This window comes from Caloenas nicobarica, chromosome 2, assembly GCF_036013445.1.
Source record: "Caloenas nicobarica isolate bCalNic1 chromosome 2, bCalNic1.hap1, whole genome shotgun sequence".
In the NCBI taxonomy this organism is placed as follows: Eukaryota; Metazoa; Chordata; class Aves; order Columbiformes; family Columbidae; genus Caloenas; species Caloenas nicobarica.
Genome location: NC_088246.1, coordinates 149,941,426 through 149,968,291, shown reverse-complemented (window position 1 = coordinate 149,968,291; position 26,866 = coordinate 149,941,426). Strand labels below are relative to the sequence as shown.

The 26,866-nt window shown below is 39.0% G+C and overlaps 1 protein-coding gene across 1 annotated transcript in view; it reads left to right on the top strand.

The window, feature by feature from the left end:
- Positions 1-25,715, top strand: part of EIF3H (eukaryotic translation initiation factor 3 subunit H) — an 89,221-nt gene extending 63,506 nt beyond the window's left edge. Inside the window, exons 3-8 of the mRNA XM_065629100.1 lie at positions 8,684-8,851; positions 10,367-10,466; positions 11,862-12,011; positions 19,956-20,076; positions 22,685-22,817; positions 25,455-25,715. Coding sequence (XP_065485172.1) covers positions 8,684-8,851; positions 10,367-10,466; positions 11,862-12,011; positions 19,956-20,076; positions 22,685-22,817; positions 25,455-25,552 — 770 coding nt within the window. The 3' untranslated portion in view covers positions 25,553-25,715. The remainder of the gene's footprint in view (positions 1-8,683; positions 8,852-10,366; positions 10,467-11,861; positions 12,012-19,955; positions 20,077-22,684; positions 22,818-25,454) is intronic.
- Positions 25,716-26,866: the final 1,151 nt, after the last annotated feature.

The following is a 26,866-nucleotide window of genomic DNA, read 5'->3' as shown; positions in this document are numbered from 1 at the left end:
AAGATGCCCCTTCTCGTCCCCCTGTCCTTTGAATTTTTGCAATGCAAACACTAAGAGTTGTACAAAGTACCCAGATGTTGAAGTTTTACAAAAAAGAAAAATCTTCCTCTGGTTTTCAAGTGGAAAGAAGTCCAGAAATCTATTATGCGAAGTCATTCTTGTTTTATTTCACTTTCTGAAAAGTTATTAATAATATGAGAATGACTTTTTTGTGGTGTGTACTCTATGACATTACTGATTTTTTTTTTTTAAATGCAGAGGTTGCTCAGATGTTTCCATTTCAGCATCTGTCCCCATTCCACTTTCAAATTGTTGAATATGAAAACCTGTATTAAATTAAAAAAGTAAAAATGACCGTGTAATTCCTTAATCTTCAGACATTTCCAGGGTTTTTTTTGCAGATAATTTAATAACCTCTCTCAGCATGCATGTAATATAAAATTCCATAAAAATATAGTAATCTGATAGATATTTATGTAGGAAGGGAATTAGCCTTTCAACACACATTCTTGTTTTATTGTGTGTTTAATTGCTTTGTAACTTGTAGCGCTAAGGCAGATATGTCAATAGTATATTGCAAAAAAGAGCTTTTACCTGTTAATGTAGCCTCACTAGAGTAAACAAGCAACAAGCAAAAATCCATGGCCAGTAAAGAAACTTAAGGAAACCTTGCTCAGTTTTTAGAAATTTTTGTTTGTTTGGTGTTTGTTTGTTTTTGAAGATGGTGCTTAGTCAAATGTGAGGTTACTCTAACCAGTTTTTGACCATTCTGGTTCCTTTTCGTGCCTTTAATCCTACTTTGCATTTTAGTTGCTAGAATGTTGTTCACTGGACAAAATTTTATAAGTAAAGACTTGAAGATGCTGAAGTTCATGAGAATGCATTCCTAATAGAAAACATTTGATGCTTTCATTAGGCGTTTGATGTTTATTAGGAAATGAGATAGCATCTCCTTGCTCTTTTACAAGGAAAACAATAATTAAGTTGCCCAGATGGCATTTTTAGTAGTTTAATTTACTGCTGTCATGACAATGGAGGCTGACTGAAACTTTTTTCCTTGATAAAGATTTTAATCTTGTATCAAATCCATCTTCGGTCAACATAAAAGCAGTAGTGTAGTAAGCTAAATGAATGCTTAGGTATGGATAATGTTTACCTGCCATATAGGAGGAGACTGAGGGTTAAGTGGTGAGTGTTCGTAAGATATTGTGAAGATGGAGCTTTCTATATAAATTCCAAGAAAACTACCGCAAATATATGGCAGAAAATGTTCAAAATACATTGCATTTTCTTCTGATAGTTACTTCTTAAAGATCATTGTCAACAAAATAGTGAAATTATATTGTATGATTTCAACTTTAATTTCTAGATGCTAGTTTAAATTGGATCTCCGAATTAAAAAATGCTTTTAGAAGACTCAAGTGTTTAAATATTTCTGGAAGATAGTATTATAATGCTTTTACCCTTTGCAATAATGTTGCATACCTTATAAGACAATTCTGCAAGTTGTCTTGACAGTCCTGCCGATCATCTTTAGACTATTCTTGAGGCTGGGGTGTGTTTATTTAAAAACAGCGCCAGTTTCCATTATCTTGAGTTGTGTAGAGAATCGTGTGGTCAGTGAGGTTTATTTAGTTTGTCCAAAGGCTCATCTGAGTGTTTGCTCATGTGTTAATAAAATGAAATGACAGCTTGATTGGTCTGATTGCCTCCTAATTCAGAGGACATGTGCGTAGCCCTGAGCCCCCTGCTCTCTGTCAGCAGACACTGGGTGGGTGCCAGCACATGTGCAGGAAGTGGTGGCTTCCACTTGCCGCTTCCCCCTGTCCCGTCACGCACATCCCCGTGCTCCCCATCCCCTTGTTTTACTCCTTGTCTCTGAAATCTTGTCCTCATCCTCCCTTATTCCCACCAGCCACAGAGCTTCCCTTCCCTGCCTTGCCCTGCATCGGTAGGACACGTGTCCTTGTGCTGCCCCGTGGCTTGGAACCACCTCTGTGGAGCACCAAGGCAGCGATGGGCGGTCGCTGCCTGCGCTGGCGTGTCCCACGCTCCAGGACGGTGACTCTGCCCCTACTGCCAAACCTCTGGTCGGCGACTCTGGTACAGACTCCGTGTGGGCAGCTGCCGTCTAAACTGATAATATCATAAAGAGCAGTCTAGAGATACCTGCTTGCACCTTGGGTAAGCGTCTCCAGACAGAAGCAGTCCGAACACGTTGGTTTATTTTTATTATGTTCCTGTCACTTTTCACTGTTCACCTGCTGCTTGTGATACCTCCTCTGGGTGTCCCATACTTTTTCTGCAGGGCACAATTAATATTACACAGTGCTGTAGTAAAACTAACATTGAATTGTAATCAGGTTAAAAATTAATGAGTTCACTGAGCGTACACGATGAATAGTTACATTAGAGTTTTCCTTCTACTGTTTCTCCCCTTCTTACTCATAAAATGAAGGACTTTTTGCCTTAGAAAGCATTGAGACACCAGCAAAGCCTCAGTTGCTGCAATGAGCATCTACTCAGAGAAGCCGGTTGGGCTTGTTCTTCCTAGAGCAGTAGCATCGGTGGCATAGATGGAGGTGATTGCTACAGATTATTTTTCAATATAGCCCATAAAGAAAAGCCAGATTTGTAAAGCATGCTTTTCAGGTGGTGTGCGGTTTTTCCACCACAGTTGCTAACTTATTAAAATATAACAATTCCTTAAGAAAAATGTAATCCACTTTGGACAAATGTGTTTGGCCCTTTTTTTTTTTTTTTTTATCCTTGACTTTAGCAATTAAAATGGTGTCGAATTAAGTCATTTGACTCATTTTTAGTTTTGTGGTCTTATGGTTGACTATGACTTTTGGACTTTTGCCTATTTTCAGGTGATTTTTTTCCCATCCAGCTCCTCACAGGCCCTGGTCTGCTTAACTTCCAAGTTTAGTGGAGATCAGGTGCTTTCAGCCCAGTATAGCAAAAGTGCATAAAATAAGAGTACTGTTTTGTAACCCTGACTTGATATTTCAGAGGAGGAAATGAATATTATTGAGGAAGGCAATATTTACTTTTAATTTTTTTCTCCCTGAATAGGAGAATTGTTGAGTTACTGAGCCTGTGCATTTGTCTTGGGAGAAGTGTGTGGGGGGTTGGATATAGATACAAATCTGCAAATATGTGCATGCATGTGTGTTGCACAGTTAAAACTTAAGAAATATATTTTGGCAGTGTCTAAAGGCTTTTTCAGATAAAACATTGCCTTTGCTGGTATTAACTATGAATTCTTGTTTCTCTTTACCCATTGTTTTTATTTGTATTTTTTGACCAGAATAAGTTGCTTGCGGTACTAATTATATTTGTATCTTCACAATTGGAATTGTTATCAATAGATGCAGTCATTGTGATTCATAGTTTTTTATACAATTAATTGTGATTGTGTGTGTGGAGGGAAACAAATTAAACTCTTGTCTCCATAATGCTCTGTACTCTAATTAAATTAAATAAATCAATTTTCCTTCTTTTCAAATGCAGACGCTGGTTCCTTGAACTAGCATCTGCTAACTTGTTTTAGTCATTGAAGATACTGTCTAAAGCATATATGTGGTTTGGCAAAGCTTAATATGTATAGAAAAAGCAGAATTTTTTTGTGCTGCTAAATAGTCCCATGTAGTGTACAGCACTTGTTCAGTACGCATGCTACCACATGGTAGCACTTCAAAAGAGACAAATTGTTGCCTTAAAAATACTATCCACGTTAGTAGTGGTGCTGTAAAAGGAATATTTGAGCTGTTTTTCAATATTGTTTCACCCGAATAACCAAAATTTGCCATGTTCATGTTGCCGGTTAAATTCAGAGGAGTGTTAGTGCAGACATTGGATCGTGTTTCTTATGATGGATTTCTGTGCCTCTTGGAAAATATACCCCATTTGAGTAAATTTTAATTAGTGACAACTGCACGGCTTAGGTCATTTGTCTTCTGGATACCCAAGATTCTGCAAGGAAACAATGTGAAGCCTCAGATGCTCGAGAGTCTTTTTGAGGAGGCTGCTGTGGGTGAGGCCTTACCTTGTTCTGGGACCAGTCACCTGTCCTCATGAGGACGTGTGTCACTTCTGCCGTGTGAGCTCATAGTTTAAGGACAAATGTGTGAAACGTGAGTCAAGACAAACCCTTAATTGTAAAATCCAGACCGAAGGCTGTGCGGATATTAGTGGTTCATAGCACAGAGTGGGTTGTTACCTCCTTGTCCTCCTGTGGCCAGTGGGTGCTCCAGCAACATAAAACCAGTCTGGCACGGGATACTGGGTACGAAGTTCCTCCACTTTGGTGGGGCTTGGCTTTTAAGGAGGCACGTTAATTGCTGCTCTTAAAACCAGATTTCTTAGAGCGTATCAACTGAAGATTGGAAATTAAGGCCTTGAGCATCTGAGGTGCCATCAGATATATTGCCTCCAGGCCACCTTTGGTCAGGGTTTCATGTGTCGTAACATTTACCAGCAGCCTGAATGTGGCCAGGCTGAAACGCATCTCATCTGATGGTAACGGTAACTATTTAAGGACTAAATTTCGGCAACGCGTACATTGATGTGTGACCCCCTGAGAGCTCGATTTAATGAATTGTTTATAAAGAAATAAAAATAATAATACAGTTTTAACGATAAATTAACTTGTGTCATGTATCAGGGTGCTACAAGAACGCTTGTTTTGGAAGCGTTTCAGAAATACGCTGTGATTTCACGAAGGATGTGAATTTGCCATTTGTAAACTCTGGTGTCTTAGATTTGTTTGCATTTTAAAATCATCACAAGGACCTTTTTTCCTTTTTTGCAGTGCTTCAGTTGATTTGACCTATTGTTAAATTAGGTTTTCAAGCAGTGAAGTTATTGACTGAGGATATTTTAAGGTATTTAGACAATGTGGCCGAGTTGTTCCAGTATTGAATGGGTCATCACATTAGTGTTCAGTTCTTGGCATTGTCTCTGATTTATTATATAATTCTGAGTATGTTATTTTCTTCTTGAAAAGGTAGGGGATGTACCTCCTATATGTTTAAGCCCAGATAAAGTTTCTAATGTTGCCAATACCTTTTGCAAAAGGAAAAAGTACTTACGTTATTTTAGTATTTTCTTTAATCTTTTACAAGTTTGTTAAGACGTTGTGCAATTCAGGAGAAAAAAATACCCACCAAACTACTGTAATCGGGTTTACTGTTTTCAGTCAAGGGATTTTATTAGTACAAATTCACACAAGTCAGTCATATTCAAGCAAAACACCCATACTGTATAGTTTTGCATGTTTTCGGCTTTAGACAAATTGCAGTAACACCTTCTAGCTGCTGTTAGGGAAGCAGTTTGTGTGTTTGTCTACAAACTAATAAAACAGTCTTTTAGAGGAAGGAGGTTTTTTGAATGCTCAGAAGATGCGTACTGGCTCAGGAGACAGAGGCTGTGAGTGCCGGCAGCACACTGGGGAGTGCAAACGTGACTGTTGGCTTTCCTCGTCGTAAGGACATTCCTGAACAAATAATTTGCTTAAAAATATAGGTACACTGTTTAAATGTGGGAGAGAGTGGGGGAGCATCATCGTCTGGCTGTTCCCCTGCCCTTTTCCTTGCTCAGCTCAGTTCTGGGCACTCTCAGACCTGGTGGCTCTTTTGAGTGGCACCTTTGCCACGTGGCTTGGGAAGGACTGTGACTTGAGATAGTGAGCTCCTCATTGGAAAGAGGTGTGTGACCATCCCAAGTCCTAGCAGACTGAGGAGTGGGTAGAGGAGAGAGCTCTTGCCTAGTCTGTGCTAAACTTCTAGGTAGAAAGACGTTCCGTAGACTGGGCAAAAGATGTAAAGAAACAGTGGTGACAATACCAACAAAAGCAGCTTGGGGGCTGTTATCCATTTGTGCAAGTTGGCAGCTTGTTGGAGCTATCTAGCTACTAATAGATGTTATAATATATATACGTTTGGTTAAAAGAGTTTCCATTTCTCCCTGGTGGGGACTGCATCATGTTTTAATTTCTGCAGTTGTTTTCCCAAGGCAGAGATGTTAGCTATTGATGCTTTATTGGTTCTTTGAGATTTTTCTGCTGTTGCCTTCATTATCATCTAACCGCTAACAGTCATGAGAGGAGGAATTGCTGACTTGAAATCTGGATGGTTTTCAGTGAGTCCTTTTTCCTCTAGGTGATACTGCTTGCACTTACAACCAGCAATATGTAACTGAACACACCGTGTTTAAGAAAAGAAGTCGTCCTGGAACTCGGTTACCGGTTACCTCTTGTGTGAACACTTTTAAGAGCGCGATATACCTTTATTCAAGTTTGTAAAAGATCTGAATGTTTTCTTAGGGTATTCCCTCTGTTGAACATTACATCTCTTAGGGGAGAAATTATCTGAATGGGTCAGCCGCATGATTTCATAAGAATCTATATGTAAGTATCTTTTTCCCATCCTTGCATGACCACCTCTACTTTGACAGTGTCCTCAATTACAAGAGAATTGCCACTGCAAGGACAAGTCTAGTTCATCTGTCTAGAAACCCACATTTTACTTAATTTTCAAAAAATGTTTTATCTCTCTCAGCTGCTTTTGAAAATCCCTTTCTAGTTTTTCCTTTTCATGACTTCATTTGGCTAGAGAGGATCTAACCATAATTTCATGTTTTAGCATGTTGTAGCACATCATGTCAAGAGCCAGTCTTACTTGTTTTTCACACAGATATATCTTTTAAAAGCTTCTTTGAACCAAAATGGTTTATTCTAGCTACATTTGATAAATGCATCGTATGATTTTTCAATTCAGAATCATGGTCCCAGCAGGAGTCTTTTAGTTTGTTCCATGGGAGGTCTGTGTTCTTTTAATTGTAAAATTTAGAAACTTAATGTCTTTTCCCCCCAAAAAACCAACAAAACCTTTAAGGATGGAGCTGCTTTGAAAAACTAGATCTTAGCTTTCCTTTTGTGAGAAACATCGAGACGCTACCTAAAGCATTCGGGTTACTGTGCAGGGAGTATGCTTGAAGCTGGCCACTATTTCTGGAAGTTGTGCACTAAAAGTGAGATTAAAATTCATTTTGATCTGGCAAGGGGGAAGGTTTTCATACTGTCTTTAAACCAGCTGTTTGATCACTTCTGCTGACTGTCTGTCCTGAAGAGTGCAGTGGTGGCTTTAGATTGGCCTTGGTTTAGAGGCAGCCAAGTGGTGCCTTTTCCTCACTCGTGTTATGGGATTTGCTGTGTTAGGGCTGGGGTGCTGTATTATCATGGTATTCTGGATGGAACACAAATTGCAAGGCGTTTCTATTAAGATATTATGAAATTGGGTGCAATCACCAACATATGCCAGTGGAAAAAGTCTGCAAGGGTGTATATAAATGTATGTAGATTACTTTAAAAATGCAATCAGTAAGATATGGCAATTTAATGAAAAGGGCCAGCAGACTGCAGAATGTAGTTCGTGCTTTAAGTGTGATAAGTTTGGAAAAATATTTGTCCAATCTTGAAAAATGTCTCCTCATATCTTAAAAGAATGTGGTTGGATTTTTTTTCCTCTTGAAAAGATACAAAGTGAGGTCTGAAAACGTAGCATATTCTGTTCTCTAATCAATTTATGTTGCTGTCTTTTATAACGAGTATCGTATTTTCATCTGCTCAAGGAGAAGCCTTGAAAAAAAAGACCTAACAAAAATGAATGCATAGGAGGGGATTGTTTATCTTTGCGAATTTTGCAGCTGCAGGCAAAACTTAGGGATTGTGCAGCGTCGTTGCATTTGATGTCCTGTCATTGGCTGTGAGTGTTGGTTCATCTGATAATCATGCTGAAATATGTTTCCTTAAATTTAACCAGCAGGCACAGTGTCCATCTGTTTAAAAGGTCTGATAAGTGATAAGGTGTGTTGATCTGCTCCATGGCATTATGTTAAACATTCCCAAATAGAATTCTGTTCCGTCAAGGAAATCTGTTTGAATGAAGCATTTAGTAGAAACAGCATTTATGCGTTGGTACAATGAAACATTACAGCTGTTGGTGTAAAAAGACTGACAAAAAATATTCTCTACTGTTTAAGGTAACTTACTGTCTATAAGTGTGTGTGAATTATGTATAAGATATACATGCATACTTACACATTCATGTACATCTAAAAAGAAACAGTGTTGAAAAATTGAAGACAAATGCAGTCATAACCATCTGACAGCTATGGCTTGTCCCCCAGACTCTGATATGAAAATGTACTTTTACATTGTGAAAAAGACATAGTTTGTCTTCTGTTTCATATACTCATTAAGTAATTCTCCTTTTGATTCCGAAAGTTATATAATTCTGGACAGTATTGCAGCTTAAATCACAATATTTCTTTGTTACTAAATGGTAAAATATTATTGCTTAATGAAAGCCAGTATCGGATTTTTTTTTATGAATGAGCAAGGTAACGCACACTGTAAATGACGTGTAACAGTTTGTTGATCACTTTAGCAATTAACTGCAGCTGAAAAAAGTCTGCTTACTCAGGCTAGTGTTACTCTCACTCTCTGAGGAAGCTCTGGATTTTAACGACCACAGTCCAGCAGTGAATAAACAAACTTCTGCACAGTTGCAAAAAGGAAAATAAAAATTCAATTTACTCATTTCATATCAAGCTCGCTCTCAAAATAGCACAGATTGCGTAAGTTTACTTTTTAAACGTATTTTTTTATTGAATCTAGTTCAATACCAGATGGAAATGATGCGAAGCCTTCGCCACGTAAACATTGATCATCTCCACGTTGGCTGGTACCAGTCCACGTACTATGGCTCTTTTGTCACCCGTGCCCTCCTGGACTCCCAGTTCAGTTACCAGCACGCAATTGAGGAGTCTGTAGTTCTCATTTACGGTTAGTATGAGGTTTCCTTTATTATTCTTTTCCCCTCTTAATATTATTACTACTATTTTTGTATTCTGTCTTTTGCCTGTAAGAGTAGCCTGGCAGGCCTTTTCGAGTAAATACCAACCCTGTGTCTACGGCAGCCTCAGCAGCAGCTAAGTCTAGACAGGGTTTCCTTCTTTCTGTTTATTTTTCTTGCTATCAGAGCCCTGATGTGTACGTTTTGGAATGCTGGAGTAGCTGCTTCATTTTTATTCCTTCATCTCCCCTCCCTGGTGGAAGGGGCTGGTGGAACCCGACCAGATGTCTAACAAACCCCGCTTGCTGGCGTGTCTGGCTCTGTACGTGACTGACCAATCATCGCACGAATTGCCAAGTTTTTTTTTTTATACCTCTGACAGAAGCATACAAAACCTGGACTGTTTCTTAGCACAAAGATTTTTTTCTTTTCTGCCTATTTAATGGTGTTTCCTCAAGCTCTCCAGACCAGATGTTCTGTGCTGTATCAGAACTGTAGGCAATTTAACAGCTTTATAGCCTCCCCCTCCCCAAACACTCACAGTTTGCCGTATCTGGCAGACTTGCATATAGTTTCCAGCTGAGAAGTAAATGTAACGTCCTGAGTATCTGTCAGAAAAAATACTAATGAATACGATCAATCTTATGAGCTGCCCCGAAATTGTTTCAGTATGTTAACAATTGGATTACAGTAAAGAACAAGTTGTTAAAGTATACTTATATTGGCTGGAAACATTGCATCATCAGACCTTGATGAATTTTCCACTTGTTTCAGTCTATTTTGGTTCTCATTTTATCACCGATTGCTAAAAGTTTTACTGTGTTAAGTTTCAGACAACATGAATGTTAACACAGCTTTTATTCTCATGTTGGCATCCTTCAGCCGTTATCATGCAGCAAGTGTTAAGCTTCTTTGTCCTAGGAATGTAACAGTTTGTTTAGAAAATTTCCCCCTAAATTCAGCAGAGTATGTCAAAGCAAAACTAACCTTTTTATATACCAGTTACATTGTTATGCATGAAGCAGCAGGGCAACTTGATCTGAATTTAGCTTATTGCTACTCTAAAATTACTTTTTTTTTTTTTTTGCATAAAATGTAGCTTAATGAATATTTTAATTTACTGCATAATGACCGGAGGGGAAAATCTTTATTTAAATGAGGTAGATCTTACATAAGTTCTGTGGATAGTTCATGTGAAAGAAAAGAAAATGTGAATTAGACCTTTAATGTGGAAATAATGTTGTGAGTAGAATGGGTCTAGATCCCCCCCATATTCTCCAAGCTTAATTAATTAGCTTCACTTTCTATAGTTGGATATATTTTACATTTCAGTACGACGGGGTTACTTTCGCTATAGTGTCTTGTTGTGTTGGTTATCTTAATTTTTTTTTTGTATGACTACTTAGTTATTTTCCTCCTGTTTATGTCATTCAGACACTAAAAAAAAAAAAAAAAAAGGCAATCTGAGGTTAGTAATAATATGCTTCCTCCATTTTTAATTATAGATCCCATTAAGACTGCCCAAGGGTCTTTGTCACTAAAGGCTTATAGACTGACTCCCAAACTGATGGAAGTTTGCAAAGAAAAAGACTTCTCTCCAGAGGCGTAAGTAACTTAAAACAGTGTTTTCTTACAGGCTTGCTGGATTATTTGGGAGGCAGAAGGCTACACAGGATGATGAAATACTGTATTATTTTAAAATCTCATGTTATAGTTTGTACTGGGGAAACTGGATGTATATGGGTAGCGATAGATGTGCAGAGGGCTGAGAAGGCGTCAAAGTCTGTCTTTGGGCATCTAAATAAGGGCTGAAGCGGTAGAACTTGAGCTGATTTTGAAGATGGTCAGTGGGCTGGCTGTAGGGACCATGGTGAACATAGCAGTAGCTGGGAACAGAGTCAAAAATATAAAAAAAGACACAGAGAAGGGGAAATAGCTGGTCTGCCTTTAAGCTCTTTTTTTCCAGAAGGAAAATGGAACAGGTATTCTGGAATAGCTGTTCTTCTGTATTTATTCCAAATTAACTCCCCCGTGTGGACGCAGACTTCTGGAGTAAAGTAGGATAATTACTCTGTTTCAGAAGATTAGCTGCTTGTAATAGATGTAGGCCTTTGCTGTCATCTTTTTCCTCAAACAGATTAGTCTTCCATGGCAAAAACACATGCACTTGTTGAAGTTGTTCCTTGAGGAAGAATGGAATCATTTCATTGCTTGGTGTCTAAACATTTCCATGATGGACAAACAAATTTGTGCTTGGTCAAAAAAAAAAAAGCTGGTGGGGGGGGAGGCAAAAAGCAAAAATTGTTATTCCAAAATCCAATAGGCATACAAAGAAGTTAAGGATATATTTCCTTAGAAGCTTATGGATCATACCTTTATTTCCAGATTTTATGAAAGGTATTACTGTGTACTTTATTGTAAAGCAATAACAATCGTTTTTTTATGTATCTTGTAAAAAATATACACTGGGAATTTATATTTTAATATCCACTGTAGAATTTAAGTATTCCAAAACACACAGTTTTGTCAATCTCCTTTTTGTTCAGTAAAAATTTCAATTATTCAGCTATTGGGGAAATTTTTTTTCATTGTAGTAGTTATGATTTTAAAGATATTTCAGTGTCATTCGGTAAGTAACTGTTCACTTCTACTTAAGAAACACGGATGGCAGGGAAATCAGTAAAATATTTTGGAAGGGGCAGAGTTAATCCTGTCAGTACAGTCTTTTGCTGGAGGCTTTTTCATGTAAGTAATGTATTACCAGGCGAAGCGGCTGCTTGACTTCTGAGAATTTTTCCTAGAGCAGTTTTTCCTGGTCTTTGTAAATGTGAGGTTTTGCCATGCAAATGCTCTCTTACCAAAACTTGACTCTTGTTTGATTGTGGAACTATGAAAATCAAGAGTTTTTCTAAAATCGCCAATTGTTGGAGCAACAATTCAACAAAAAGAACAAGAGAGTTACTGGTTATATTGATAGATATTTTTTAATTTTTTTCACAGCTTGAAAAAAGCAAATATTTGTTATGAAAACATGTTTGAAGAAGTGCCCATTGTAATTAAGAATTCATACCTGATCAATGTGATGTTGTGGGAACTGGAAAAGAAGTCCGCAGTAGCCGATAGACATGAATTGCTCAGTCTGGCTAGCAGGTAAGTACTTGTTACAATAATGGATGTATTTTTATTCGCTTTCCCAAACCACAGTTTAACACCTTGGGTGAAATCCCAGTCTCATTACAGTCCATGGAAGCTTTGCCTTGACTTTTAATGGGGTTAAGACTTCACCCTTCATGTTCTTTTGCTGAAGGAAAAACTGCATGGTAAAACTATAACATTAGATTCAAGGACTAAAGTCAGACTGTAATCCACATATACCTGTACTGCTTGAAGCGTGTAATCTTTTCAGTAGTGTATATTGCTTCAAGAAAATACTGACGTTCAGAAAATTCAGGCAAACAGATCTGGAAATAAAAATTGGTTTTGTTAAATGTGCCTCAAGTAAATCTATAAATTATTTTAATAAAAAATAAATCACATTTGCTCTACTTTGGTAGCAGGATGCATTAGAAAATAAAATAAAATAAAGCCTCTATCTGAGAAACTGGCAAAAATGCTCTGACTGATTGTCATGACAGCCAGCATTCATGATGTTAGAAATTGTGTAAGAGTTTCTAGAATGATCTTCCTATAGCTTTATCAAAGAATAACTTTCTGTTCTTGTAGCACTTTGCCCTGAAAATTCATTTGTGATAACAAAGCAGGCATGACCTCTAGCATTATGATCAGAAATTAAATCTTAACACAGTACAATTAATTGGATTATTATTATTGGGCTGACCAAAAAAAAACAGATATAGAAGAATGATGCAGTTTCTCTTATGTAGAAACTAGGATGTATTCACTGATAGGTTTTTGGGGTGTAGCACTTTCTTTTTATTTCAAGGTATTGTCTGCCAAGATTCTGATCCCCCCCGACTCCGACAGCCAAGTTAGCTGGGTAACTTGCAGCCTCTTTTCTTTCTGCTTCCCGTCCTCCATCATGTAATGCTATTGTTAATGGGCCCATATTGCTAGTGGTCCGTACGTTGCCTGAGTTAGCAGAAATTTTCCCCTCTATTTTCTTTACTTGAGCTTATGTGGTTGTATTGATGGAGCTGATCGCTTTTAAAGAAATGGGTCAAGAGAGAACAGGTTGAACTCTGCCAGGGAATTTACACATGTTGCAAAAGATACTTAGTCAATAATTTTGTCCAGTAAATTTGTGACTTTGCACCTTGGAATTAACGAAGTCAAGAATTTTTGCTGGGATGTTCAGTCTGCTTGACTTTGCAGCCTTTCTGCGAGGCTCTTTCCCTGGGCAAAGATCACAAAGCTTTTGCACCCAAGGAACGAGGGGACACTGGATGCAGGAGGTGACAGTGACTCCTCATCAGTTCTACCACTTTCCTGTGAAAAGGAGCACTGTGCCGAGGATACAGCTGATTTCCAGGTGACCTGGCAGCATTGCCCAGGATTGTTTCTCTGGGTTTGCTCCCGTAAAAAAAGGGTTGGCATTACCCAGCAAGGGCTGCTGCTAGGCACGCAATACAATTCTGGAAATGGAAATTAATTTGAACAGATCACAAACCACACTTGAAGTTTTTCATCAGCTTTACATCTTGCGTAGTAACTGTTCCGCACCACTGCCCTGACTCAAGATAAAAGATAAGGACTGTACAAATTAATTTCCTTTCTGGAATGACAGTGTTAATAGCCTGGTGCAAGACAGGCTTTTGTGTTGGTCTGCATATCAGTAAATGGGATAAGAAGTGAAGAAGAAAAATATGATCCCAAAAGAAAAAAGAAAATTCATCATTTGTGTTTAGGAGTCCTTTACAACAGGGAAAAAAAGGGATGCTTTTTTTAGTGAATCAAAGTTTCTTTTCAGTGGGTGTTGGAGCAGCACGGTGCTGCTCTTGACAATGACACAGGTAGAACTAGATTCTTGATAAACCTGGTTAAAAGTGCCTTTTCAGTTAAGCATGTTTCTTTGAACTTACCCAGTTACTGTCCTATATACAGGCAGCAATTTCTTGAGCTTATTGAAGTCTAGAATTTCCCACTAATGGAGAATTAATTCTGCAGATTCATGAGTTTTCAGAGGTGTTTCTGAGTTATGTCTCCAATAGCATTCTTCGGGATCACCTGGTCTGTTTGAGGAACTTAAGATGCTTGGTTTGGTTTGAGGGAGAGAAAGTTTTGGAAACTGCCCCAGTGGGTTTATTTGGAGGTTTTTGTATGTGTCTTTTTAAAAATATTTGATAGCTGCTTTTAGTTACCAGGCAGGATATGTTCAGTGATATCTTACATTGGTATAACTCAGCAGCTGGCAAATTAAAACATTTTAATTCTTGTTTATTCAAGGTACTGTGACTTATGGCGCCTGCTGAAATATTTAACTAGTTTTTACTTGAATTAAAGTATGAAGATTTCTCTGTCAAAGAATACATTGCCTGAAGTAGGGGAGTTCAAACCCCCACTGTTCTGGAGTTTTATTTTCACCTTGCATTTCTTTTTTTGTCTTCGAATAGTTGTGGCTAAAACATTTCAGATATCAACTTTAATTTTGGTGCATATCCTCCTCACTTAACTTTGCTGTTGTAGAATTTTTTTTTTTTTTTTTTTTTAGGGTTTGGGGTTGTCTGGGCTTTTTTGGGGGTTTTTTTGGTCCTTTGCGAGCATCTCTGAACCCTTTTTAATCTTCTGAAGCAATGGTTTTGGCAATGAAATGATTTAACCAGAGTTCTCCTCTGGAGAGTTTGTTTCATCAAGGTTCTCACGTGTTCAGCCACCCACCTTGTCTGAGTTTGAAGCTGTACCTATTTGAGGTACTTTGTCTGCACCTTAATATCTTTCTCCTTTTGAAGTACATTTGTGATAATTGTATAGAGTAGTTTACTTTTGGGGGGCATACATTTGTGCTTCTCTTGTGAAATCTTGAATTGACTGGACTATTCTAGGGAAAGAAGTTGAAGGCAGACTAGCACAAGGCTAGCAAGTAATAGCAAGCAAAGGCCTTTTGCTCGGGCTGTTATCCTCCTGCTACCCTTAAGGACCAGAATGTCTTGAAGACCTTGGAGTACTGCCAGTCTTTTGATAGAGACTCGCGAATTAAAATCCTGTCAGATAATGTTCCAGATCTTCAGAGGAATAATTGCAACCAACTTTCCCATTCTCATCCATCTCTTCCCTATTCTATTGATGATCTAGTTTTAAATTAGAAAAAGCTTTTTTGTGGTTTAGCTTCATAATAGGGTTGTTCTATAATATCTGAATTTGTCTCAAGCAATTTTTCTAATAGTGTGCGTCAGTAGAAGCAAACATGTGCTGAACATTTACGGCAATAACATCTACTTGGCAGATATATTTTTCAAACGTCAGATGCAGTATTTTTGCAAAAATGACATAAGGGTTACTTTGGCTTTTGAAAACAATATTAACCTTTATACACTGTACTGCTTATTCAGAAATCTCAATGTGCTTAACGGATTATTAAGGTAATTATGCAAGTCTCTAATTTGCAGATGGGAGAAGCTGACACAGAGAGGGTAAGTGTGTTGCCCAAAGGCACACATCAAAGTCGGAGCAGAAAAGGGAATGGAGCTCAAGACTCCTGACTTACATATCTCATTCAAACAAAATCCTCTTAAAAAGAGCACAGGTTGAACTCGGGCTGAAATGCTGAGATGTAAACAAGTTCTGCTAAGCAGTGGGAATGTTTCTTAGAAGTATTTAATCAAAAAGATGCGCTTTGCCCAGCGGTACCTCTCTAATCCACCCAAAGCTGTTCCCACCAGGAGCAGAAACCCTGCACAGGGTGGCACCTTTCCTGAAATACAGCGACTCTGAGAGGGGCCTCGGTAGAGCCGATGGAAAGTGACAAAACCGAGCAGCAGATACAGCACTTTCTGACGCTTCCTCTAGCTGCTCCCTGTTCTCATCTTCCTTAGCCCGGGTGCAAGCGAAATAAAATTAAATAAGTAGTCCGTTTATGGTGATTGTAGGCAAGTTTAGGGGACCACCTTTTTTTTTTTGTTTGTTTTTCGGACACCTCCAGCTTCAAATTGTTATACCCCAGAATCAGGTGCCTTGGTAGAGCTTGGGGGCTCTGATCTCGGAGTCTGGGTTCCCCTGGTCCCTCCCGGGCCAGTGCAGGTCGGGGCTGCTCCAGAAGCGAAGCTGAGGCCCGTGAGCTCCGTGTAGAGACAGCTCAAACTAAGGAGCAGGACACGGGAAGCTGAGAACGACGTGAATTGCTGCTTCTCTTTGAAGCTTCGGTGTCTGACTCAGGGCCGCATTTTGGATGTTTAAGACCTTTAGCGGGTGTGTGTCTGGAGTCCTTTCCTGATTAAAGATGCTGAAGTAAATGTGGGCTTCATGTGTAGCTCCCCGTGATGAATCCTACAGAAGCAGAGCCAGTTTGAGGTTCCAGCCCCAGCTGCTTGCATCATTCCTCCCCACTACCCCCATTTCATCTCTACACTCTTCCCACCCTCAAAGATTTGTATTCCCTCATCTGTTTCGGAATATGGCTGTACAAATAGCTTTGTGGAATAGTCTGGTGGAAAAAGTCAAAAAGTCAGGCTCTCACTCTTCCCTTCCAGCCTTTCCCTCAGCTTTCCTGAAAAAAAAAAAAAAAAAAGAAACCCCATCACAGGGTGGTTTTGCATTTACAGTAGACTGTTTCACTGAAAGGGTTTGAAGTGTGCCCACGCAAACAGCTGAATCCATCCAGCTGAGAGTGCTGTAATCCCTGTGCAAAGAGGGAGGGGGAGGCAGGAAGATGCTCATGCAGGAACCTCTTAAACTGGCTTTGCTGGCAACAGCAAACTGCACCTTTGCTTTCCTTAAAATATATCCCTAAAGGGAGGCTCCAGTGGTCCGAGCATTCCCTCGGGAGGAGGGAGGCAGATCCGTATCCCAACAGGATGCCCCCGCGTAGCGAGCGATCCATGAGTTCAGTTACTGTCGAGTTGTTGCTTTCTGCGTCTGTGGTGCCAGACCCCAGCGCAGGGCTGGCCAGCGGGAAACACGGCAGAAAGGCCCAGGGCTGTTACCTGCAGGTTGGGTTACTCTCTTCACAGGTTTCTGCTTCTCACCCTCGGAATTATTTGACCTTCGTATTTAATAATTGTTAAACAGGGAATCAGAAGTAATCCATGTGTCAAGGACTTCATTTCATATCTGCCCTTGTGAGTGAAGGATCAAGTATACTTTCTAATCTGTTTTTATTTCTAAGCAGGCTTTGACAGTTTCACTGTGACAGTGTGTATGTATTCATCCTTTTTTGGTATTTTTGATTATGTCATATGACTTTCTCATGCTTAGTATGATAGCAGTTCTGCAGCTGATGTTTTCCACCATGAAGATTCACCGATGGCTGAGGTGTGGTGACCTCTGGTGCCATCATAAGGTGGAGCTATGTCTTGTAGTTCAATTCAAGAGTGTGCTCAGGTCATCAACACAGGGCGATCTCAGACCTGACTCGTTTCAGATGAAACTAAACTGAAAATAGGCTTTAGGAGGGTGCCCGCTGTGGTCCGGCCACTAATGGGCTTTCAGGCCACTGGACCACATCAGAACTAGAGATAAGAAACCCCCTGAAACACGTGAAGCATGGACATTGGTTTCTCAATAGGACTGCTGCTGTTGGTCTACACTATTTGCTAACCTAAATGTACACTGGATTTATTTTACTCTTTTGCTGAATCAGCTGGCTGAAATGAATCCATCGAAAATGCAGTTGCTTTATTACTGACACCCTCAGGACAAGTGCAGGTACAGAGCTCCACGTTTTCTACATTTGACTACCACAGAGCCTTGTAGGAAAGTGGGTCTTGATGAGGATGTAAGCAGTATTTACTGGCACCCGTTTGAAAAAAAAAACCCACATTAAATGTTAATTTTTTCAGTTCCATTGATGCGTAGGAGGCATTTAGGTACCAAGCAGGGCGATCTTTGAGATGTTCTGTAGGGGAGTGCACAAGGTAAGGAGGTACCTGAGAGAGCCTTTGGGCTAAGTCTGTGACGAGTCTTATGCAATTTAACTTCCTAAATCTCACCAGAATAAACTTCAGCCGAATAAAACTTGCTTAAACGTTTCATATATATATATATATTTTTTTTTTTTTTACAAATTTCTTCCTATTGATCTGTCTGCTTTTTTTTTTTTTTTTTTTTTAAGAAGTGGAGCAAAAAAGCGTATCAACCACATGAGAACTGAGGAAGAAGCTGGTCCTGTATTTGCAGTATACTTATCACTTCATGCCTCAGTTCACATCTGCTTAAGTTATCTGGTTTTAGCTTTTTGTTTCCCTGGCAATGAGAGCAAACACTATATTACTGCAATTTTTAACAATAACTCTCTGTTTCTTTATTCTGCTGTACTAAGTTGGTCCCAAAGAGATTCACATAAAATCATTCTTTGTAACCAGCTATATTTCATATGGACACTATCTGTAAAATAATTAGGTATTCCTGATGTCCACATTCTGTATAAGGCTATTAGTATGTACCTACATAGGCATTTCTGATAATATCCAGTTCTACCACTAACTGTAGAATATAAACTCTATAAAAAAATGAAAATATGCATACCCCCTGGCCATGACATTATTCCACAATCATAAACATCATGTGCTTGAAATGGTCAACCAAAAAAACCCCAAGAAGTTTAAAAGTAATTATCATAGTGGTACCTTTTTTGCTGCTGTGTAGCTGAAATCCTCCCCACCATCTGCCCCTGTGTGCAGCTGAGATTTAAAACTCTAACTTGTAAATAAATTGTGGTCTGAAGTTAGTGAAACAGCTTCGAAGGTAAGGGTGTCTACAGCCAGCTTCTCAGCAGGTGTCCTCTAGTGCCTCAGTGCCCTACCAGCTTCTGTCTCCAGCTCTGAGTTCTGTGGATTTGGGGAATAATTTATACTTAAAAAGGGATATGCATAGTGTTATGCTATGTGGTTCCCTTTTCAGCTCATGCCCATCTCTTCCAGTTAGAGTTTTCCCAGTCCATAGGCTGTAGGATGGTGGGAATGTGTTGTAAAAGGCAGAACGAATCTCAGATAACGTGGAGAAGTGGTGGCTGAAGGACGTGATTCTGACATAGAAGTGCTCCAAACTTTTTACTTGAAAGAAACTCTCATGAATAATGGTGCATTTCAGTTGAGGAGGAGAAGGATGGAGAATTAGCCGTTCAAGTTGTTGATCTTCAGCCAACAAACTTGCTTCTGATCAAAGGGATCAATAGAGAACAGCGAGTGTCCTCCTTTCACTGCACTACCCTGTAAACACCATTTCGGATGAATACCGTCTCCATGGGCACCAACCTAAAAACTTCCAAAACTTTAACTTGGAAGCTATACCTTACGTTGAACGCTCCTGCAAAATACCGAATCCATTGCTAAAAATGGGTACAATAAAAGTTATTTAACAGACTGCGTTTGTCTGGCCAAGGCAGTAGATCGCGTAACTGGAGCTGGACGCGCCCAGCGCGGCGGCTTCCCCAGTGCCTACGGTACGGAATGTGGAGCTGGCTGGGCTGGACACAGCGCTCCTCTCAACACCAAGATTGAGCCATGTCTGCTGAGCTTCCAGGCACGGATTGATAGAGTAGTTAACAAGATGGAGTTCTGAAGAATATTTAACTATCCCTGCAGAGGAATAGTTAAATATTTGTGAAAAAGCTAGCAGTAACTTGAAACCAAACTCTTTGAACACATCTCCTGGAACATTGTTCGGGGTCTCATGTCACAAAAGCATCGGACTTTTTTTTTTAAAATGTTTGACCTGCATCAGCAGTATCAGTAAATTCATACAAGGCATTGCTTTTTCATAACTATAAGGTTCCCTGCAAAGATGAAAACACTCAAATGTGATATTTGCAATGTGGAGGAGATGCCATGTAAAGTATCGTCAAATAGATATTTGAACAAAGATAACGAGGAACTTGAAAATTTGCAAACTGTGCCATTAGTGCAAAAATGCTGGTCAAGTGACTTGAAGTTTTTGTTTGTTTTTAATAAATTCAGTCTTTCCTGAATGTTTCTTGTATTTCAGTAATCACCTAGGGAAGAGTCTGCAGCTGCTGATGGACAGAGTGGATGAGATGAGTCAAGACATTGTTAAATACAATACCTACTTGAGGAATGTAAGCAAACAGCAGCAGCAGAAACACCAGGTTAGTAACATGGAAAACTTGAATGAGAGGATTTTGTTCCACAAAATATGGTTTGGGTGGTGTTGTCTAAGGCAGATGAATCTGGATTTAAGCAAGATAAAATTCTTACAGAAACATATCCATTAAGTAGATTTATCAAATGTGCTAGTCAGTGGGGAATTAATCAAATGCATTCACTTCTGCTGACGTGTAGTGTGGAGTGGTCTTTCTTTGCTATTTTACATGGGTTTAGTGATTTATGATAAACCAAAATCATTGATAAATATGCTGTGGACACAGGGATTAGGGGTTTAGTAAATGAAATGAAAGAGCTGAAACTACAAGTGAATTGTTCCAAAACAAACTGTGTTTTTATAGCATCACATATAGCCATGCATCTAGAAATAAAGGAACATAGTCCATATGTAAAAGACAACGCACTGTTCTCTGATTGGAAATGACAATTTAGTCATATTTTGTATCAGTAAATAGTGATACTGTCCAGATGGTGCTGACTTTTAGTTCCTGATGCCAAAGAGCCTCTTTAAAATCCAAAATAGTCTGATTAGAGAATACTGGGTATGGAGCCTGGCTGTAGGTGGCCCTGCTTGAGCAGGGGGGTTGGACAAGGTGACCTCCAGAGGTCCCTTCCAGCCTCAACCCCTCTGTGATCTGGGGCGGTATTACTTTATTTGCTGTTGCTGCATTTGATAAAGCAATACCGTGTCTAATTATAGAAGAATGCTGGCAAATTAGAAAAAAGCACTGTGAGAATGATTTAAAAGCTTGGAAAGCAGATCTTGGTGAACGCAATTCACTTCACATGATAAATTAAGTTAACGAGTGACTTGCTTACTCAAGAAGTACCTGCATGAAAAATAAATTTGAACTCTTTAATCTAGCAGACAGAGATATGACAAGATTTAATATTGGCCAACTGAAAATGGGCCAGGCCACTTTAAAGATAAAATATTGCAGATATTGCTACACAAAGTAGCTAATTATTAAAAAGAGCACCTGTGGTTCATATGAAATGCTTCATCACTGACTATTTTAAAGTTTAATTGGGTTTTTTCACTTGAGCGTAGCTTGAACAGGGAGCACTTCAGGGAAGCAGCACAGTGGTGCAGCAGTGGGCTCTCTGGGCTTTGTAATTCAGGAGGACATAGAAGCTTCATGTGTGTTATCTTCAGAAAATTTGTTTTCCTTTGCTGCCTAATTTGCATAGAAAGATGGCATCCACTTCAAAGGCTTTTGTTATTAACAAGGGGATCTATTTATTTTGAAAAGCAGAGCAAAGTAGGTTCCATGGTGTCTCACTTCATTTCTTTACTAACTATAGCTGCTTTAGTAGTGGCTCATTGCAGCATAGTTAGTGGTCTTAACTTCATTTTTAAAGTGGAGCAATTGTGATTAAGAGCAAACCATTTCAATAGAGAATAATAGGCAGACTGCTGAGAAGCGAATGGGGTAATGCAAAGAAAGAAGAAACTGCATGCAATTCACATACAAATATGGGCATTTAAGATTTTATTTTTAACATTGTCCAAAAACATGAATTTGTCACTACTACTGGAAAAAAAATTACTTCATTTGAGTATGCCACCAAGTGTGAACTGTTTTCAGACTCTTATGCACAGATACATTTAAGTAAGTGAGAGAAAACACTCTGTACTCTTTGGCCTCTTTATTTTCAAGATTTGTGTTGGATATGAAGGCTTCAATAGACAAACCTTACAACTAATCTCTGGCTGTGACATACGGTACAAAATCTCACATATGTTCTTTGGAATGTATGTACTTCTGCAAGAACAAATGTTTATTCAATAGCTGAAGAAATGGTCTGCCTTGTCTTTTTTGAGTTATCTACATGACAAAGGGAAGCACTGAAAAGAAATCCGTGTGGTGGTGGTGGTGTTTGTGGGGGTTTTTTTGTTGGTTGTTTTTTTGTCTTTTCTTGCCTTTTTTTTTATGGCAGAATAATTTCTACAAACTACTACTCTGGTATATCCTCTGGTAACCCACAAAGAAATGGCATTGAAGTGGCAGAATATCTAAATTGCTGGAACGGATAAATGAACCATTATGCTTTGTTTCAGCCACCACTTTGTTCTCAGTTTAGAGTTAATATTTTTTGGCTTAAAATACCTTGTTTAATCAGGTTCTTTTCCCCTTTCACATTAATATTGTCTTGACCTTTAATGAGCATAAAATTGAGTATTTCTGGTTTGTATAACTATTTAACTATTTGAGCTAATGGCTTCTCATACCTACATATTCCAAGCTGGTTTTCCTTTTTAGCATGGGGAAATGGAGGCCTTTATCTATTATGCAGTATTCTTTCTATCTGTGTTTATCTCTATGAAAAAAAAAAATTAAAAATTAACCCCAGTACCACGTAATTTTCCAGTGCCTCACTTATTTTAGGTGCCAACTTGGGGAGGGAAATGCTTGTTACCAGTGAATTGAAAGAAACTGTGAATTGCGTTTGCATTATTTGAAATTAACAGTATTGCACTGAATAAGTATAATTTTTAAAACATGCTTGCGGGTTAGGTAAAGAGCATCTGAAAAGAAAAACTTTTTGCTGCTTTGGAAGTTCTGTTTCATTCTGTTTCTTTATTTTCAGTACCAGCAGAGACGTCAGCAGGAAAATATGCAGCGTCAAAGCCGAGGAGAACCCCCTCTTCCTGAGGAGGACATCAATAAACTTTTTAAACCACCGCAGCCGCCTCCAAGAATGGAGTCACTCCTTATTGCGGGTAACGTTCTAGCAGCCTCTTCAACTCATCTTTTCGTATATGGGAAAAAGTGCAGTTGTTACTTTAGAAAGCATCTTAATTTTTTCATTACTTTTGCCATTATAGTGTGACATTTTGACGTTGGTAGTATTCCAAATACTGTCCTTCATTTGGTCAAAGGCAGCAGTTTCAACCTGTGATGTACAGCCCTAGTGTCTGAAGTTTTTTAAAAAAAAAAAATTAGCTAAGGAAAAACACACTAGTATGCAGCCCATACCTCTGTTAGAAAGTCAGCTTGCACACGTAGAAGAACTTCGAGCCGTCTAGGTAAGTGTCAGAGCCATGTTACCCAGGCAGAGGTGAACATATGTAATTTTTTGAAAGCAAGTCACTGTGTTTAACCAGGATGGCTGCATAAAGCTTTAGACTTGCTGTATGGAGACTTTCTCCCTTTATTTCATATTTTGCCATGGTACCGAGCTCCTGGCTGACCATCTGTGCCTCCTGGCTTGGTGGGAAAGGGCAGGAGCAGCAGCCAGAGCCTCGTCTGGCTCCGTTCTGAGAAGGTGAGATGGGATTTTTAAGGCGAGTGGGAGCAATGCCCCAGGGAGCAGGTTTTCTGCAGGACTGGCTGTAGGGACGCTGGCGGTCACTGAGCTGCTCCCTGCACCCCTACCCCAGCCCTCCCACAGCCCCAAGATCACAGAATCAAAGAACAGTTTGGGTCGGAAGGGACCTTCAAAGCTCATCTAGTCCAACCCCTGCCATAAGCAGGGACATCTGCAACCAGATCAGGTTGCTCAGAGCCCTGTCCAGCCTGGCCTTGAATGTCCCCAGGGATGGGGCATCTACCACCTCTCTGGGCAACCTGGGCCAGCAGCCCAAGGCAGGGCCAGGCTGTTTGGGCTGGAACATTTGGGCTCCGATTCTGAGCAGAGCAGTTCTCCACAGCCCCGAGTTATGAAGAACATCCCAAAGGGTTGAACTGACTGTTGCAGCAGCTGAGGAGATTTTAATTTCGCAGAGGATTGAGATAATGTCTTTGATTTCTACAGCCAGAATTTTAGGGAAAATATCCCCATTTTCCTGCAGCCCAAGGTGAATGAAAATGTAAATGAGAACGAAGCATAGATATAGATGCCACCTTCCCAACTGCTTCAGTTTGCTGGTACACTGCAGTACATGGCCGCAGTTTGGTACAAAAGTCGGTGCCTGTCCTGAGCCTCCTGGGAGGATAAAAATATCTGGGACCTCACAATGGCAACACAAAGCAGAAACCCTAGATGCCCTGCTAAATAGTCTAAATTTGGAAAATGTCAGAAAAATGCAAATTGTTTAACTGTAGCAGGCTTTTTGGATCTGTTAGCTATCACCTTGTTTTGCACTGAGAGAAAATTAAACCAAAGTCCTGATCATTTAGTGTACAGAAAAGAGTGCTTTGACATTTTAAAAAAAAAAGTAAATTTGAACTACCACTCTCAAATTTTGGAGTGACCAAGAGATTATTATTTTAATATTAATATTGTTTCACACTGCTAATAAGTGCTGGTTTTAGAAGAAATAATGTTTTTGATTTATTATTCCTTCTGGAGTCTTTAAAAAAATATATTGGTTTGATAGTTTTAACCAGTTAATGACTCCTAGTAGCATTAAAGTATTTAAACATTTAGCTTTAGCATAGCTTAAAAATACAACAGAATTGTATATGTGTGTACATGTGTGCTTTATGAAAGTGATAGTTTAGGATGAATCATCTCTTATAACAGCAGGAATTGAAAACTATTATACTTAAAGGAAAAAAGCAATTTTTGACCAAAGCACTCTCTTCCTTTTTTATTTTACCGTAGTCAAGGGAAGAATTGAAAGCATCCACTTCAACTTAGATGAAGTTTGTGGATAAAGAATAAAACTTCACTCTTTTGTTTCTGAGGCATTTAAAAGCTTTTCAAATAGAGCATTAAATTGAGAGTTTATTTGCCTTCTAAGCAGTCATGATTTTGATTAAACTGGCTTCATGTTTTGCTATTCCCAGCTAACAAGGGAAATAACTTGTAGCAGTATGTGTATAAAAATGTTTTGATGGGCACATTTGATTTGTAAAGCACTGACAAGTCTTCATACCCCGATGATTTTTGAAATAGCTAATAATATTAGATGGAAAAAAAGGCTAGCAAAATGTCAAACAGGAATGCCACAATTTTTAGTCTGCTACTGAAAAATAGTTGTTACAAATATTTTAATAGGGACAGCAGATCCATAAGAATAGAACTGAAATTCAGTCTTGTAGTATTTTTAGAGCAACTAAATTGAACAGTTAATTTGATTAAGCTTCCAATACAGCAGCAAGAATTGTTTATTCTCTTTATTGTTATATGTCGTTTCAGAAATGGTACGTAATAGAATTGTAAGAAAATTAAGGGTTTTTTTGAGCATACCAGTTTACCTGTTCGGCTCATTTAGTTTCCTCTTCTTCCCGAAGCTATCTGGGAATACTGAAAGTGTAAAACTCCTAAGTGTAGAGTAGTTGAGCTGTTTTGGTTGCTCCTCTGTATAAATCGTGAATGTTTCGTGCACATTTGGCTTTTTAAAAATGGTATTCTAGGATATCTTTCTGAATTTCAAAACTGACAAGCGTTTACTCTTCTTTCTTGTTGACAGGTCAAATTAATACCTACTGCCAGAATATTAAGGAGTTCAATGCACAGAACCTAGGGAAGCTTTTCATGGCTCAGGCTCTCCAAGATTACAACAACTGAAGAAACTTTGCTGTAGCCATCAACAGGAAAAGTTATTTACAGTTTTATGCTGTTCATGATCCTCTTGAAAATTTAGTGTATTGGGAAAAGAGTCTTGTAAAACAGTCACCTTGGTTTGTGTAGAATTCTCCTGTAAGAAAAATAAAGGCAAATTTTAATGATATTTTAGTATTTCCTTATTTGTTGGCCCTGTTGGACTGGCATTTTCTGTGGTCACTCAGGTTTTCTAAATGTTGGACAATTATTGATGTTTAGTCATAGCAAATAATACAGGTTTTATTTAACTTGGGATCTGAAATAAAAACAAATTATTACAAATGTTCGGTATAGCTGACTTCGCAGAAGGAATTTCAGATTTCCCAGTTTTGATTGAGAACTTAAAACCATAAGGTGCTAGTCACCTGGAGCAGTTACTGAACTTTAATTTGTTTGGACAGTCTGGTGCGACGGACCTTCCACATCACAAATATTTCATAGGCTTCACATTCAGAACACAAAAAACTCGTGTTATGTGGAGACCGGTCCCCACTATATCACGTGAAGCTGTGTTCCCATTTTCTGTTGCTGCCACCAACTGGGTTGGAATCCAGTGATGCTGCTGAAGTGTTTGTGACAGAAGCTGTAGCAGTAGCTAAACCTGGCGCAGCTGGTGTGGTGCAAACGGCCACCGTACCTGCTCTGTATTAACTTTGCCATCCGGATGTGCCCTCGTTCCTGAACTCAGGCTACTTATCCTTTTAACGAGAGTGTCATTTTAAAGGCTTAATACATCACAATTCACATGTTACTGACATTGATTCGTTTGTTGTTTTGGGTTTTTTTCTTGAGTTCTTTCTTGCATGTCATTGTGTGATGATGAGTTCTGAGAGCCTAAAATGGGTGCAGGAGTGTGGTTTGGTCTTTTAAAATAAATAACATCCTCTAAATATGGACCTAGCATGGGATATTTCAGCCTCCGAGGTGAATGTTTTGGAAAGTCAGAAGTGTGTGAAAACTGGAATTAGACTAAAAACGTATTCATTTCCAGTCTAAACTATAGTGATTGCGGTATTTATGTAAATATGGATGCAAATTTTGTTCAGCCCTCACATATCTGGCAAATTGCCAGTCTTACCTTTTGCCTTGGAAACTTTGGGCACCTTTGTGTTAGCTTTCGTACAGTGAACTGCTCTGAAATCAAAGATTAGTGAAGTATCCTGCTGCAGTGCCACATGATTGAGTTTCGTTTCCTATACAAATAATATTCAAACTGTGTTAATTTTCTAGTTTTCTGAAGGACCAAAATAAGCACGAGGGAACAGAAGTAGGAGCAGA